This window comes from Coffea arabica, chromosome 5e, assembly GCF_036785885.1.
Source record: "Coffea arabica cultivar ET-39 chromosome 5e, Coffea Arabica ET-39 HiFi, whole genome shotgun sequence".
In the NCBI taxonomy this organism is placed as follows: Eukaryota; Viridiplantae; Streptophyta; class Magnoliopsida; order Gentianales; family Rubiaceae; genus Coffea; species Coffea arabica.
Window position 1 is genome coordinate 54,367,554 of NC_092318.1, and position 15,788 is coordinate 54,383,341.

The 15,788-nt window shown below is 39.8% G+C and overlaps 3 protein-coding genes and 1 long non-coding RNA gene across 6 annotated transcripts; 2 read left to right on the forward strand and 2 right to left on the reverse strand.

Annotated features, from left to right (window-relative positions):
- The first annotated feature begins 1,943 nt into the window (after nucleotides 1-1,943).
- On the forward strand, nucleotides 1,944-3,566 carry LOC140006805 (uncharacterized). Its single transcript, XR_011814637.1, has 2 exons — nucleotides 1,944-2,197; nucleotides 3,231-3,566. It is a non-coding gene; the product is annotated as an uncharacterized lncRNA (long non-coding RNA).
- A 799-nt stretch (nucleotides 3,567-4,365) lies between these two features.
- LOC113688637 (uncharacterized) lies at nucleotides 4,366-7,481 on the reverse strand. Its single transcript, XM_027206527.2, has one exon. The coding sequence runs from the start codon at nucleotides 6,423-6,425 to the stop codon at nucleotides 4,719-4,721; it is 1,707 nt and encodes a 568-aa protein (XP_027062328.1). The 5' UTR covers nucleotides 6,426-7,481; the 3' UTR covers nucleotides 4,366-4,718.
- A 145-nt stretch (nucleotides 7,482-7,626) lies between these two features.
- LOC113688640 (SEED MATURATION PROTEIN 1) lies at nucleotides 7,627-8,109 on the forward strand. Its single transcript, XM_027206529.2, has one exon. It carries the CDS (start codon nucleotides 7,726-7,728, stop codon nucleotides 8,020-8,022), a length of 297 nt encoding a protein of 98 aa, XP_027062330.1. The 5' UTR covers nucleotides 7,627-7,725; the 3' UTR covers nucleotides 8,023-8,109.
- A 299-nt stretch (nucleotides 8,110-8,408) lies between these two features.
- Nucleotides 8,409-15,579, reverse strand: LOC113688634 (uncharacterized). Of its 3 annotated transcripts, none has more exons than XM_027206517.2 (16): nucleotides 15,247-15,579; nucleotides 14,961-15,146; nucleotides 14,612-14,791; nucleotides 14,108-14,519; nucleotides 13,894-14,012; nucleotides 13,746-13,823; nucleotides 13,443-13,583; nucleotides 13,051-13,095; nucleotides 12,484-12,650; nucleotides 12,231-12,309; nucleotides 12,080-12,165; nucleotides 11,818-11,947; nucleotides 10,854-10,986; nucleotides 9,929-10,095; nucleotides 9,312-9,504; nucleotides 8,409-9,168 (listed from the first exon to the last, which is right to left on the reverse strand). In XM_027206517.2, exons 1-16 carry the CDS (start codon nucleotides 15,367-15,369, stop codon nucleotides 8,963-8,965), a joined length of 2,445 nt encoding a protein of 814 aa, XP_027062318.1. In that variant the 5' UTR covers nucleotides 15,370-15,579; the 3' UTR covers nucleotides 8,409-8,962. The 3 variants fall into 3 exon arrangements, with proteins under 3 accessions (XP_027062318.1, XP_027062317.1, XP_071905525.1); XM_027206516.2 differs by having other exon boundaries at nucleotides 8,409-9,171; XM_072049424.1 differs by lacking the exon at nucleotides 15,247-15,579 and having other exon boundaries at nucleotides 8,409-9,171; nucleotides 14,659-14,791; nucleotides 14,961-15,100.
- Nucleotides 15,580-15,788: the final 209 nt, after the last annotated feature.

A 15,788-nucleotide genomic window follows, 5' to 3' on the forward strand; every position in this document is an offset into this window, starting at 1 on the left:
CTCTCTCCCATTATAATAGGTTAGAGTAGGAGTAGGAGTAAGTGTAAGGTAGACAAGTGTTAATTGACAAAAAAATATATATATAAAGATTAAAGCATCTCTCTCTAAATCCATACACTTAATAAAACCCATTTATAGGCATTTAGTCCTTATGAAACTAGTTATTATGCATTATATTTGTGGATCTTTGTAGGATTTGCAGGTGCTACTATTGCACGAGTTTTCCTTGTTAGCTTACATTCATTATAGCAGTTTATTTAATACAAATAAGTTTAGATGCATGTCATATAAATATATTTAAAATTAGATTTCTCTTTTTTATAGATGCTAAAATTCCCTTTCGTAAATGAAATTTTCACATCATCAATGTAAGGTTTAATGTTGCGATAAGTATGGTATGGTTATGCTGTACCAATATATGTAGTAGTTAATGCTGTTTATTTTGGAGGATTTGAAATCATACATTTTATCTTTTCTTTTGTTTGGGTTTTTATTTTGTACATTTAAGAAACATATGCATCGCACATGCAATAAATAACCAACCAGAGAGAACCAGCTATTTAGAGGTTGTACATCCATCTAACAATTTACGAGGGTTGGAGGCGAAAAAAAATCCTTGCTAACTGGACATGGATGAGAAGTGGATTGTCAAATAAAGGATCCGAATCTTAAACCCGATAGCGAAAAAGATTTTAAGAACCCTTCCATGACCATAAGTTTAATCCCAATGGTTACAACAACCACCAGCACCACCACTTGGCTAATTTGAGTTTTAAAATTTATTCACCCAATCCAAATTTATTCACAAGATTTGTAGGTGATCCAAACTGGTTAATGCATGGAATAACTTATGCTAGAAGTCAACGATCGAAATTAAGCTGCGAATCATCAGCAGTAGGTGACAGATACTAGTACTTGAACTAGTACTTCAAGTACTTGAATTTTATATATCTCTTTAATTACTTTGGAGGAGGTGGAAAAGGGAATGGGATGCTAGGAATGGAAGGGATTTTTGGGATAGGAACAGGGATTTAAAAGGGTAGTGGTGGGAGTGAAAGATAAAGGAGAGTGGGAATTGTTGGAAATATGGAAGGTAGGGCGGGGATGGCTGGGAAAGGTGGAATGGGATGGAGGAATTGATGGTAGAGTGATGGGTAGGCCTGGGATTGATGGCATGCAACAGTTTACGAGCTGCCATGCACTGGCCGGTGAGGAGGGTGAACAAAACAGCTAGCATGAAAATGCTCATAAACCAACATCCTCGCCATTGTTAATAATTGCTCAGCCGGCTAGCTAGTTTGTGTGAGATGGTAAATTAACCTTGGAGGATCGGAGTTCAATGTGTTGTTGTTGTGGAAGTTTTTGTGTAATAGTAACACATATGCAACTCTCCAATTAAGCTTGGATGATTGATACAAGAATACAAGACAATTGGGATCTCAAGTGCATATGGCCATATGGGTGAGGGTGAGCAGATGGGCACCCACGCGTCATTCATTAAAAACTTGGGTTAATTTCTAGTGGTCAATTAGTAGTTTTGTGCGACTTGGTGATAAAACTCCCAACTTTTAGGCCTACTCTCAAGCAAACATTTAAAGCAGGCTGACAAGTATCGAAAAAAAAATTAGTAAACACATTTTTCAATTACTTTTTTATTTCAAATACGTCAAATTAAATCATTATATTACATTTTTTTTATTTTACTAAATTTTAAAAAATAATAATTCAAACGGGTTCTTAGTTTGCCGGCTTTTGAACTTCCTGTGGGGATTAGGTTTATTTGCGTAAATTCTTACTTCTGTAAGAAAATGTCAGAAAAAAAAAACGGGTTCTTAGTTTTCTAAGGCAGCCTGTCTTTTACAACCCGAGTTTGGATTGGGCCTCATTTTCGAGAAACAAACAAGGTTTATCGTTCACAATGAGCCCTTTGGGAGAGTGGACCTTGCGGCCAGCCCATCTCTCAGGGAGCATCCAAATTGACGGCGAGAACAGAGAAGAATTAGGGTTTCAAGCAGCACATATAAGTAAGTACTCGTAGTTCGTGCTTAAAAAGAGGGCCGCCGTTCCCAACCCTTTTTCACGGTTCTCAAATCAACTGGCTCGATCCTCATATCCTATTAGGGTCGGTAATTTTGACTGATCTGGAGAATTGGGCGGAGGCCGCAACATTTTCTGAGGCAACAACATGAGAGCAAAGGTTTAGCCTCCTTTCATTTCTTTTTCGTTTTTAATTTAGCATTTTTTTAAAAAAAATTCCTTGATCATTCACTAGAAGGTTTATTTGATTTATCAGTAGAGCATGATCAATTGTCGATGTATCTATCATATTGCATGACTTGTTATTGATGTATTGTATTCCATGTAAATATAGCCTTCGTTTAAGATGATAGTTCGAATCTAATGATGAATAGTTCCATTTGTCGAGAAATGCTTGCACACAAAAAGGATGCTCCAATGTGGTAGTATGTATGTATTTGGTTTTCTCTGTTTTTTGATGAGCTTTGCCGTTTTGGGTTTAGGATTTCCGGGTTTTTTTCCCTTATGTTGCGTTGTCATATTACTACGAATTTGGTGCATTTTCTAGGTGGATATAAAAAGGAATGGATTGTACTCCCTGAGATTGACATATATAAAAGAGGGGATAGACAAAAGAAAGAAGTCCTCTACTATGGCGCTAGGAAATCATTGGGCGGAATCATGATATTTTGTGTTCTGTTTTGCTATGCTTTTATTTATTTTGCTTCGCATTTCAAGGATGTTACTTTTTTATTTCTGGTTGTGGAATTATCATTTCTAAATGTGCTGCTGTCCAGCAGCTGTTGAGAACTGGGGAATGCGTTGCATAGTGTATCCCCTTGTAATTGAAGCTGTTTTGTTTTATCCTAATGCTGTTTTTGATTAACAATTGTTGATGTCGTGCATTATTTAATGCAAGTGTTTGATCCATGCCAACTCTGTTTACCAAACAGGATTAGATGGTGGTTGTCGAAAATTTGACATTCTTCTAGATGCTAACATGCTGCTGTTCTAAATTTCCCTAACCTATGTTATCGTACCTACCAAATACACGATTATTTTGGTAAATAGAAAAGTGACAGACGGCTTACACCCCAAGTTTTCCTTCACCTTTATGAACATCTTTATGTGTAGTTAGATATCATGTACCGATAACTCAACCCATACTTCCTTAACCCATACTTCTACTGATGTTTGTTTTGGGCAATTTGCAGTGGAAGAAGAAGCGCATGAGGAGGCTCAAGAGGAAGCGCCGAAAGATGAGACAAAGATCCAAGTAGAAGCTGGATGCCACATGGTTTCTTCATATTTGAACCTGCATCTTTTTCATGACCTGCTTTTGGCTCCTGATGTCAAGCAGCTCTTATGTGTGGATGAAAGTTTAGCTGGGGAAACTACCATCTTATATGTCTACTGTTCTGCAAGACTCTTTAAAACATTTACTTTACTTAGTTGTTTTAGTAACTTTTGTGTCTATTCCAGTGTAAGCGGCATGTTGTGTCTAAAAACCTATTTTTCCCTAATATGAAACTGGAACAAGTGTTTTGACATGGCAGGTATTAGTTTATAAAATATGTATTGGTTGACCATCCAGGCGCAACCAGGGCTTTGCACTTCTAAGTTTCAAGTGGTGCAATTCTGATAGATTTTGACGCCTTCAGCCCCTCAGCTGATCTCCATTTTCTAATCAACAATTCAGTGTCCTGCTTGGTGAATTTGCCCCGCTTGGCACCTTGTCAAGCATAGGTGCGTGTTGGGCGGCAATCTGATTAGATCTCTATCAGAAAAGAGTACCTCGATTGCCTTTTTGTGCGACGGGGTAAAGATGCCTTCTTTCTTGGTGCGTGTATGTGGGAAAAAACTGGCTGGGCGGGCATAATCAGGAACTGTTTGATGCTTACCCCAGTCTAAGTATTGGCCCACGTACAGCTGGAAGGAGCTGCAGGTTGCATCCGTGTTTCGTCTAACACACAATGCAGTGGTAAACTGACAGATTGGATGAGGGCATCAAGTTCTTAATAGATAATACTCTCTTGTATAAACCTGACAACTTGCTTTCTGTGGATGATCTCGGAATGCAATGAAGTGAATAATCTATCAACCAAAGAAGTATTTGATGTTTTAAGGTAAAACAGATCCAGTTTCACTATGGAACATTAGCTCAGAGTAAAAGAATAAACAAAAAGATACAAAGGAAATTGTGAGAATTATGGGAGATCGATCGTTAAAGGGGCTGTAGATATTTCTGTGTTGTTGGATTTTCTGTTTTCACAGCAGAAATTCATAGAAACATAAATCACTAGAGGCCAGGCGTAATAACAATATTATTAATACGCAATTGGCAAAGTATTTGCAACGTTGAAGCTAGGAGTGGATCCCGCTCTAATATATATAGTCAGAAGAGAATAGTGATAAATGTACAGTGTGAGTAGAAAGCTAGGAGTAAGGTTAAAAGTGAAGAGATACAAACTTGAAGCCGACCATTGCCAACACGTAACCAATCACCGTTGGGTTCTTCACAGTCATTACTCTTTACTGTCTTACACTCTGAGCGCACAAGTTTGTCGAGATTCCCTTACATGCTCAGCAGTTCTGCCAACGGTGATTCTTCAACAATCACCCATTGCCTCCTCATTGCCCCGTCCCATTTTAACGTCTTATGCATACAAATTCCTCACCGTATCCCCGCTACAGAGAGCTGTCTATATTGATAACTCTTCAATGTCATATTGCATAACAATCCTTTCAACTGTATTTCTACTGACGACTTGTCTCTGATGCAGCTCTTTCAAAACTACTGCTGCCAGCTCCCTTTCTTCTTCGCGAATGATCCCTTCCACTAAAATAGTATATGTCGTCTCACTAGGCATATAGCCTTTCTCAATCATCATTCCAAAGACTTCCAAGGACAAGTCTGTTCTCCGAGATTTGCATAACCCAAGCACAAGGGCGTTGAAGTTATCCGTGTCAGGTCTGTAGCCACTTAATTCCATGATTCTAAAAACATCTATAGCCACGCCAAGCATCCTCTCCATGCACAGTCCTCTAATCAAAGATGAATAGGTATATGAATCCGGATTAAAGCCGCAGGTTGTCATTTCATACAGCAGCTTAAATGCCGCATACGTGTTCCCCTTCTTACACAGACCAGAAATCACTGTTCTGTAGAAATCATGATTGGAGGAACTCTGCTTAGGCCTCAAACTTTGGATTGTTGAGAATGCCTCTTGCACCATCCCCTCCTCACAAAGCAAGGCAATGGCATTGTATGTGCCCTCATTAGGACTGCAATGACGGTACATCATTTCATCCAGGCATTTAATTACAGCATCCAGCTTCCTCTCTTTGCACAGACGAGCAATGATTGGATTGTAGCTGGCTGCAGTGGGCTTCAACTGCCCGCCTCTGTGCATTTCATCCACAACCTTGAGGGCGTGATCAGTTCGGCCATGAAAGGCAAGGGAGCCAATCAAGATATTATAGGTGACTATTGTTGGGGAGCGATCATCTCCAACCATCTCAGCCAGAAGTTCATTTGCCTCTGCCCACCGTCCTTCATAGCACAAGGTTCTCAACAAAATATTATAGCTCACAACGTTGGGGTTGAATCCCTTCGAAGGCAAATTCCTGAAAAGCTGTATTGCTTCATCGACTCTACCTTCCTTGCACAAACCAGTCAATATGACATTATAACTAACCAAATTAGGCGTTCCACCTTTAGCAATTATTTCATCTAAGAGTCTCATTGCCTCATTAACCCCTCTTTCCTTATAAGCAGCCTCAAGCAAGATTGAGTATGTAAATGCATTTGGCACCAGTCCCTTCTGCATCAGCCTATCGACAAATTGCAGGTTCTGATCCAAGTTTCCTCGCATACAGAGACCTCTAACAAGAGAATTATAAGTCACAGTATTGGTCGGGTATCCGTTTTCCTCCATTTTTTCAACTAATTGCATGGCATGACCAACATTTCCTCTCTTACATAAATGATTCACCAAGAAAGTATACGAGGCTGCATCCGGAATACTACCTGATGCAATCAACATTTCCATGACCCTAGTTGCCTTTCGGAGTTTATTGGACTTGCAAAGATCATACAGCAACTGCGTTGCCTGAACAACATCAGGCATGTGGCGTTTTCCGACCATGTATTCCAAGTACAAGAAAGCATCATTCATCCTAAGCTCTTTGGTTCTAGGGTCGTTCCTGCCAGATCTCCAGTTGGGCAACGTGAAAACGGTATCTTTAGAAGCAAATGCCGTCTGGGTAGAGGCCAACAGTCTAGGAAAATCATTGTTGAGGGAAAAAGAATGGAACTTTAATACTTTGGAAGAGAATCCACCAGAATTTCTTGAATGTTCTGAAGAAGGGTGTTTTATAGGTGATACAGAGTTTAATAGGACTGCCATGGATTCCAGCAAATGCTTGAAGGCTGAAGCTACTGATAGGTCACTTAGAAGTCAGACAAAAAGGGTTGTAAAGCTTGGACTCTGGGTGCAGATCAGAGCTTCGAATTTAAAGCAAGCAATCTGCTTGACTGAACTCTTGAAAGGGAACAACAGGATTCCGTATATTTTCATTTGCTTTTTGATCAAAACCTTGGCTACACCATCACTGCTAATAACTCTTCCCAACCCCAGTACAGAATATACAATCATAAAAAAAAAAAAAAAAAAAAACACTAACTGTAATAAAAGAAAAAAATTGACGGGGAAAAATTATGATCAAGAAAAACGAAGACAAGCGGGATGATGCAGTACGTACAAGAGAGTCTAATCACCAATTCCTTTTCTTTCTTTGCTAATTCCCTCTTCGACCAGAACCGTTGGGCCGTTTTCACTGCGTTTGAAACGCGAATTAAAGTCGGGTTTTCCGTCGCATCATGCGGCTGTAATACATCTCTTGTTTCGTTTCTAGAAAATGTAAAATAGAATGTGATTTATTTCAGTCCAGTCTTGTCCACAGATGACAGTCGACATTGCTGTAGCTTCTATCCGATGATGTTATGTTATCCGGAACTTTGACAAAAAAGATAGACCAATAAAAAAGTCGCTGTGTCCCGAGTGGCTTTTGCTCTCATTAGAAGATACGATTCACCACTTTAAAAAGTTTCCTACACTATTGTTCAGCCCAAGCCCGAGACTCATAAAATTTTCAATTATGGGTCATCGGAAAAAGGCCCAAGTACAGAATAAGCCTAAGAACGTCTTAAGGCAGAAAAGCAGATCTCTATGGAGCTCACAAACTTCCAGTGGTAGTCAAAGTTATCGATCGCTCTGTGAAACAGTTAACTGATGAGTCTGAAGCCTTAACTGATATATATATATTTTTTTTGTTGTCATGATCATGATCTGGTTGCAACTTGTGAGACACGGGACTTTGAATTCCACATTCTGGGATTGACTCCATACGTAGCATTTTGGGTTGGGATATGTTCTCAACGACAGACATGAGAGAACCCATTTTCTATTCTTAGCGTTTTCCAACAGTCAAATCAGAACCCACAAAACCTCGAGGATAAAGCATGCCACGTTACCATGAACGAAGAGGACGGCAGACGGTCTGTTGCCACCCTCGACATGACAAAGCATGCCACGTAGCTAAAACTTTCTATATAGGCTCTCAGAGACGGAGCATGCTTTTTCCAGAATCCAGAAGAGACGCAAGGAAGAACCAGAGAAGTGCTCAATCACAAATTTCGAAAAAAAGATGGCAAAAAGCACGGACGATATACGATACGCAACAGCTCAGGCAAAGGTTTCAGAAGACGATGCATTGAGAATCAGGTACAAAGCAGGCACTCCACTTGAAGGAGGCAAGATTGCCGACTCTGAGCCCGTTGATCTTTTCTCAAGTGCCCACAACATCTCCAGAGCCCAGCAACAGCCGAAGCACCAGGACCGAAGGACAGCTCAGGATCAACAGCCACCCTCTGCAGATCAGTCTCAACGCGACCCCAAAAATGCCCAAGTAGCCATGTCCGATTTCAAAACCCAGCAGCACTAACCATATCCACCCACCCACCCGATCATTTTCCCTTTTTGTATCCCACGTTGTTATCGTAGTTCACAGAATTCCACCGTGATTTCCTCATTTTGTGCAATTTCTTTTTTCTTTGGGTTCTTTTAATTGGTCTTCATTTTGTGCAGTTTAGCGTCCAATGAAACGCGCTTAGTTAATACGCCGCCCTTGAGAGCTCTTCTTCACTCGTCCGCCTCACCACCGATAGTTAATCCACCGTTCTTTGCCTTCCCCACACACAAACACAGACACACACCTCCTCCCCCTCCCTCCCACCCCTCCCCCCCCCCCCCCCCCCCCCCCCCCAGAAACACCAACCGAAAAAAAAACATAAAAAAAAAAGAGAAAAAGCAATGTTATGCCCACTATCATCCAAAAAACTTTTTGCGATTTTTAATCTCAGTAAGTAAAGTGCCTCACAATATATGGTCCTCTCTAAAGATTGCAATTCCTACCATTCGAGGCCGATTCAACACAAAAAATACATACATCCATGTTGAATTAGTTTTTAAGTAACATCAGACCAGTATGGTACAACAGGTGAACATTTGTGTGAAAGAAGTACAATAAAAATCACCGCCCGCATCAAAATTGGCTCATCCCATTAACGCCTCTGCTTCCTATGATCCTCATTTCTGTTAATATACAAAGGCAATGACCGCAAACCTAGCTTTTCACAGCTTCATCTCAATCTTCGCTTAGCCAAAATGGTAGGGTGGCACTGTACAAGCAGGCCTCGTTTCGATTTTTTAATAGTTGCTTCATCCTGATCAAATATATGCAACAATCCAATCTTCAATACCCGCCTCCCCTCTACTCCAATCCAATTATGCAGGGAGCAAGCACGGAATCACAGCTTGCTCAATTTGGATCTTGCTCGGTGCGAGTTTTTGTAATTCTCACCATGCCTGGGTACTACTTACGCTTATTCGACGGTTGCAGTTCTCCTTTCTAGTAATGACTCCAGAAACGCTGAGCACAATGTTGTAAAAGGAGGAAGATTATGAGATGGTCCGTCAAGAATCATCTCCCAGCTCCTTTCAGATGCTGCTGTTGCAATTGATGCACTGCGTTCCCTTTCTATGTTGAATTCTGGAAGTTTACCATATATGGAAGTATACCCATATCTCCCTGCTGAAGGTGGAAAAGAATTTGCACGTGTTTTTAGCATATAAATTGTCGAACAAAACTTTTAGGAAAGATTTCACATTCAAAAAGGATTACTATATGCACTGGCAATGCATAAAAAGATTTACAGGAGACAACAGCCTCACCTGTCTCCCCAAAGTCAACCAGACTCTCCGGCTGAGAGGTACATCGAATAGGGGCCGACTCCCCAAATGGGTCCAAGAGGACATATTCATGAGCTCCGTTAATGTATGTCAGCACCTCCACTGATTTTCTTCCAGCATTGCCATCCTCTAATCTTGAGCTTGCATCAATGAAAGCAAGAGACCCACCCTGAGCCTGCACGGGGAGCTATTCCATTAAAGCTACAGCATAGCTTGCTAGAGCACCTAGGTCTCATCTACTCAAAGTTGATTAACCCCTACTCCACCAATGGACCTAGAAAGTCCCAGAACATACCAGTAACTCCCGTGAATGGCCTTTATTGTAGCTACGCTAGGATAATCAAGGCCAGTCAAACTCAGTACGAAATGCTTTCTCATTTTGAACACAAAGGCTACTAGTTAATATGACAAATGCACTCTGGCGAGGAAAGCAACCAAAACGTTTTCAGACATTAAAGCTATACACGAGTAAAGAAACCACACAACATGAAGTCCTCTATAAAGTGAGTAAAGAAGCTGCTTTGTACTTAATTGCCCTTTGACCACAGGTCCAACAAGAAAACTAGAAATGGTGAAAAGTTAAAAGAGGAAACTTTTACCTTTTGGACAAACCAGGTGGAGATAGGGATTGCTTTGTCTACAGGGAATAACAAGATCACCCCATCTACACCATGTGTAGAGCGATATAAACACTCTGTACTCTTAGATGATGTGGGTAGATGAGCGAGGACAGCAAAGGAGGAACCATCCGTTGCACAGGACACAGCTACAAAGACAAAAAGAAAAGTTCAACATAGTGGAACAACATGTATAAAGTACGGATGACAATGACAAGTTAGCCATAAAAGAGTAAAGCAGACAAAAACTGCTGCTGGCTACAATTACTAAAACCAAATACACAAGCTACAGATTATCAACCCTTTGTATTCTCAAATTCTCTTCGAGGCAGAAAATAAAGATGAAAAACATATAGCCAGTTGACAACGGCCCAATCAAGCATGTAGGAATGGCGATTTTATTAAAAAAATCGATCTCTCACTCTCTCTTTTATCAGTGGCAAGATTGATGATGACTCTTCGTTTGTGGCTAATTCTCTACAGCATTTGATGAGCTACGATCAGCTTATTCAAAATTGAAAAATGCTAATTGTCAAAAGCAGACATTTGGTAGCTTTTAAAAACAGCTTTTAGATTTTCTAAATATTAAAAAACAAATTATTTTCCAATTTTTTTAATAGATTTTCCACATTAACTTCTTCAATTTCAAAAAAGCTGCTTATATCTTTTCATAAGCTGTTGAGAACATGCCCTTAGTCCATCAGACAGACTTTCTACCTACCTATTAACAGGCTACTATGTCAAAAAGATCCAAACCATTAAAAATTTTAAAAGAATCTACAATGACCTTGAATCAGGGTGGTGACGTTAGTCACTTAAAGCAATGATTAATTGCTGAACTTATTATGAAAATTACATGATTCCCACTTTCCCCTTTTGTGCAGATGAAAGAAAAGTAAACACAAACCTTCGGCATGAAGCTTGTATGACCACAATACTGAAAGATTGGACATACTCCAAAGGAACAGTTCAGGGTTTGATCCTTGGGATGCAGATACAAGATAGTCAGACTTTCCCACAAATGAGAGCTTTCTGATTGGCTGCGCAATGAAATAAATTCATATGAGAGAGCAAGATAACTCATATGGAGTAAAGCAACTAGGAATACAATAAAGAGTTTGGATGCCATTTTTGCAGAAATGCTTCCCTTCTTTTCCTTGGAACCGTTATTGCCCATTCCCCCAAAAGCCAATAAGCAGCTGCACCTTTCCATGTTACGTGCTGGTAAGAAATATAACGGGTTTCATCTATTGACCTTTTAGATCATAATCTCCCTATCTTGCCAAACAGGTCAAGGATAATAGCGGCAGAATGTCCCTTAATATCTCTAGGGAATTAAAAATTATGAGGACTTCTCTAAATTTCATGAAACAAACCAAACTGAGTGTTAAACAACTATGCTCAGATATTGATTGCAAATTCTGATTTTTGCAGGGCTATAGTACAAAATTGCCGGGAAAGCCATTGTCTTTCATCCTCATGAACGTGTACCTTCACAAACTTCAACAAAACTTATCCAATCCTCTTTTAGTAGCCAATCGTTCTAACAAAGTTTTGCCAAAAGAACAAGGCTATTAGCTAGTAATGCAGATGGTAATTAGTAAAGGTATTTTCAAGTAAACAATTTGAAGCAGCCTATGTTCTGGTGCATAAACCTATGAGACTATGACCCTACTTGAGATAAACACCAGGAGACAGACTTTTAAGCATTCAACATTGTCTATCAGTCCACAATTTCCACTTGGCAAATCCAATAGAGGTACCCCTTGGCAAGGAATGAGAACAGACCTCCAGATGGTTAACAAATCCAATCTCAGGCATGAAGGAACTAGAGTAGAAAGTAAGAAAAGTCAATTTGTTCAGAAACTCACTTCAATACTCTCTCCAATTACAGCCACAAGAAAATTCCTGTCAGGATCCCACAATGTAATGACATTTTCAGCAGCAACAGCAAGAACAGAACCATCCATAGAGAATGTTGCAGCTGTCATTGGCTTCTTTCTACAAGGGCAAAACTTCTTTTAAGTCTACTGGAGCATATTGTTGATTGATTAAAACACCAGAAAACATGAACAAAAAGACATGCCAACTCTTTAGAACCATTTTAAAGGGAAAATTAAGCAGTGAGCATACTTGTAGGAACCAGCAGCATGGCATGTCCATCCATTACTCTGGGGCTTCTGGTCCTTCCCTGAGACTCCATAACCACATTTCCAAACCTGCAAATTCCAAAAACTTAACCAGGGCTTGCTAACAGAAAACTCTAATACAAGATATTACAAACCTTGAAATCAGCACCATATGAGGAGCTGACAGCCATTTGACGGGTAGGATGGAATGCAACATCTGAAACACCTGCATCCCTATAAAATGCAGCATTTAGCACAAGTCACTTAAAAAAAAAACTTGTTCTCATTGTTTTAGAACAAAGTTGATCAGGGATTAAATATTGGATGTGTTAAGTGATTTATCATGCTATAGCAAAACTGTTCATGCACAGGTTGAAACCAAGAATTTCTACTTAGACAAGGACAAACCTGTGTGGTTCATATACAACAGTGGATAAGCTAAATTCTTTACTTTGAGAGCTACACTCCCAGAATTTTAAACTTACAAGGCCCCCTATTCCTTCTTCAGGAAGCCTAGTTTCAACAGTGCCCATGCTATAACCATCAGGGGAGAGGGCAACCAAATTCACAATCACCTACAAAATACAAAATAATGCAAAAATCGTTATGTGTTTCCAAGAGGTAAGATTGCATACTCAAATAAATGGAATTAGATATTCCTGAAGTAACTAAACTAGCCTAGACCAATGCAGACCCCAATCACAATAATTGTTGCTGCACATTGAAAGAATCTAAATCTGATTAAATAACCTTAAGCTGTAAATTTAATGAGTTAAGGATCTATAGATCATAGATCATTCTATAATTGTAACCTTCGCAGCAATAAATTGGCCCAGTGCAATAACCAATCATTCCATGATTGTTAGTTTACCTTTCCCTATTATAGATTTATATTAGTAAACCAAGAAGCCTTTGCTAACGTATCTAGTTAGTCACAACAGAAAGAAGAATCAGCTTATTCAAAGTTATGCATACCGTGATTTCCTCCCCCGGTTGATGGTTCCTTTCACAGACTTGAACCTGCAAAAGAGTAAAAGAAGATATCACAAATCCCCTGGTTGATGGTTGAAATGGAACCAAAAGAACAGAAAAGAGTATTTTCCAACAAAATAAATCCATTAAAGCAAAGCCACTATCATGTAGCCACAGAAAAAGCCAGAGCATTGGAATAAAATGGAAGAGGAACTACCTGAAAAAAAACTAGAGAGGTAGTAGTTTCAGAATGAACAACAGAAATTTGAGAATTGTAAGTGAAAGGCCAAGAAATTCTAGCGTAATCCACTTATCTCACTTGCAGAAACCAAATTACTAGGTCTAGCATTTGACTGAAGTTGGCATAGAGCTGACTCCAATCGGAACAAGATTACCTCAGAAATTTCACGGTCATCGAACAAGCTGTAAAATTGGATACGGTAATTCTCCGTACATATAGCAGCCAGACCATCAGAGTGATTAAAAGCAACCCCGCTGCATGAGCCCTCATTGAATTGCAAAACTGAACTGGGAGGCTGAAAGTTAAGCATATGAGTTCCCTTATGGCAGTTATGCATGAAATAATTTGTGCTTCACCTTTACATTTCAGCTGAGTTAATCTCCTATGACTCAAGCGTGCAGACCCAATTGACTAAAGAGACATAAATAAAATGCCACATCTATGCAAATTTACCAACCTTGATGCCAGAAATAGATCTCGAGATAACCATTGAAGGCATTTTCAGCAGATGAATGAGATTATCTGCACAGGATACCTGAACAAACCATATGAGTAAAAGCTAATGCAATTGAACCACATCCCAAGAGCTAAACAGCTCCACTTACAGAAGATAGGGAAGGATCCAAAGAATTTGTGAAATACAGAAGTGGAGACCCAATACGTGGAAGAAACTTTCTCTTCCCTGTGTCCAACTGCCAAAGTACAAGGACTCCTTCTTTCCCACCTGTCACAAAATGGAAGAGTTCAATTTGGTAATATAAATCGCTCAATAAAAATAACAGGACTAAAGAATGACCAATCCTAAGGAATTCCAAATACCTGAGAACAAGTAGGCACCATCAGCAGAGAAAAGTAAGACGTTTACTTCAGCAGAATGCCAATGCCATGTGGTGCAAGAATCAGCATCATCATCCTGCCTCACTCCCGGCTTTTCCTCTGCATCTCCATGTGATGCACCATTTACCAAGTTATTATCACCACCAGAAAATGTCTTTTCCCCAACACCTCTCCATACTAAGATTCTCCCAGTACCATCACCAGCAGCTACAATTCTCTCTGTTGGATGAAAAGCTAGAGTGGTGAAGGTTTTTGTATGATGCAATCTCATTTTCTTGAAGGCAACATGATTAGCATCTCTTGCTGGGATTTCCCATATTCGAAGTTTGTGCTTTTCACAAATTCCAATGTAGTTTCCAAACGGACTAATGGTTATAATCTGGGGTTTTAAAGTCTGCAACAGCATACAGAGTTCATTCAATCACATGAAAGCCGCCAGTGAGAAAATAGTGAAAACCTCTAACAAAAAGTAGAAAGGAATCTGACCTCAGCTAAAGTGAATTTATCTAAAAAACGAGACTGAGTTAAATTACACTTGCGAATCTGCCAGAATGCGGAGGCATTCCGATGTCCTTGCTTTTTCACCTCCTCGGTGCATAGATAAGCAAAGAGATGAGATGGCTGCTCACCATGATCAGCCGGTTTACGTAATAAACCAGGAACCACCTGGAAACAAAGACGCAAAGATGCTATGCTTATCCACGACAAAGAAATGTTCAAACTCGACAAACGTGCAACCAACAAAAATTCAAACTTTATACTCCAGAAGAAGCAGAATGGCAGAAAACAGCTGAAACACCCAATAAATAAGTATTGAAGAAATGTATCAGATTACCATGGAGTGAATTGGGACGCGTATATTGATAGTCTTCATCAATTCGGGAGCGGAAAAATCCCAGTACCTAATGGTACCATCAAGCGAAGCCGTCCAACAATAAGCTAATATCTTATTGGCCGGCGAAGTTGGTGGCACCACTACCACCGATGTCACTAGTGCGGTGTGACCTTCAAGTTCATTTATCTACAGAATTGTAACGAAGGAAAATAAAAAATTACAAGCATTATTTACAACATATGTGTGTGCGTATGTGTGTATATATTGAGGGAAGGTAATTAATTACGAGTAAGCCAGTGCAGGCGCTGAAGATAGAGACGGTGTTGCCGGTGCAGACGAGGAGTTTGTTAGTGTCGTTTGAGAATGCCGGCGGCGACGAAGTATAGCTTTTTCCTCCTACCTTAATCATCTTCCCTTTTACAGACAACAGGCTACTACTATCTAAATCTTAATCGTCGCCCCAGTTAAGAATTTGACGGCTTTGGACTTTGAGGTGCAACGGAATAGCCAACCCAGGAAAAGGATTCTAATTCACTTTTCTGTCAAAATAAACCCCTCATTCCTTAAACCCTACACAGCACATCCAACGGGATGCTCGTACGACTGCGGTTTCTTGATTTTATTTTTATTTATTTATTATTATTACTTCTTTTTTTTTTTTTGTGTCCTATTTTGATGGACCGGGTCATATTAGGTTGAGGTGTGTGGGACAACTCACCTTTCATTCCAAGTACTTGGGCCTATCCTAGGACCAGACCATGTTATGGCAACACGCTATTAGTGAGTAGCATTGTGCGGTCCAAGAGGACGTAGAGTGGTTTGATATTG

Excerpts from the sequence above, each read along its gene's own strand:
- LOC113688637 (XM_027206527.2), bottom strand. The coding sequence starts at position 6,425 with ATGGCAGTCCTATTAAACTCTGTATCACCTATAAAACACCCTTCTTCA.
- LOC113688640 (XM_027206529.2), top strand. The coding sequence starts at position 7,726 with ATGGCAAAAAGCACGGACGATATACGATACGCAACAGCTCAGGCAAAG.
- LOC113688634 (XM_027206516.2), bottom strand. The coding sequence starts at position 15,369 with ATGATTAAGGTAGGAGGAAAAAGCTATACTTCGTCGCCGCCGGCATTC. Across the intron at positions 13,584-13,745 it reads GATCTATTTCTGGCATCAAG|CCTCCCAGTTCAGTTTTGCA; the intron begins GTTGGTAAATTT and ends CTTAACTTTCAG. Across the intron at positions 9,172-9,311 it reads GGTTGACTTTGGGGAGACAG|CAGGGAGATATGGGTATACT; the intron begins GTGAGGCTGTTG and ends TTCCACCTTCAG.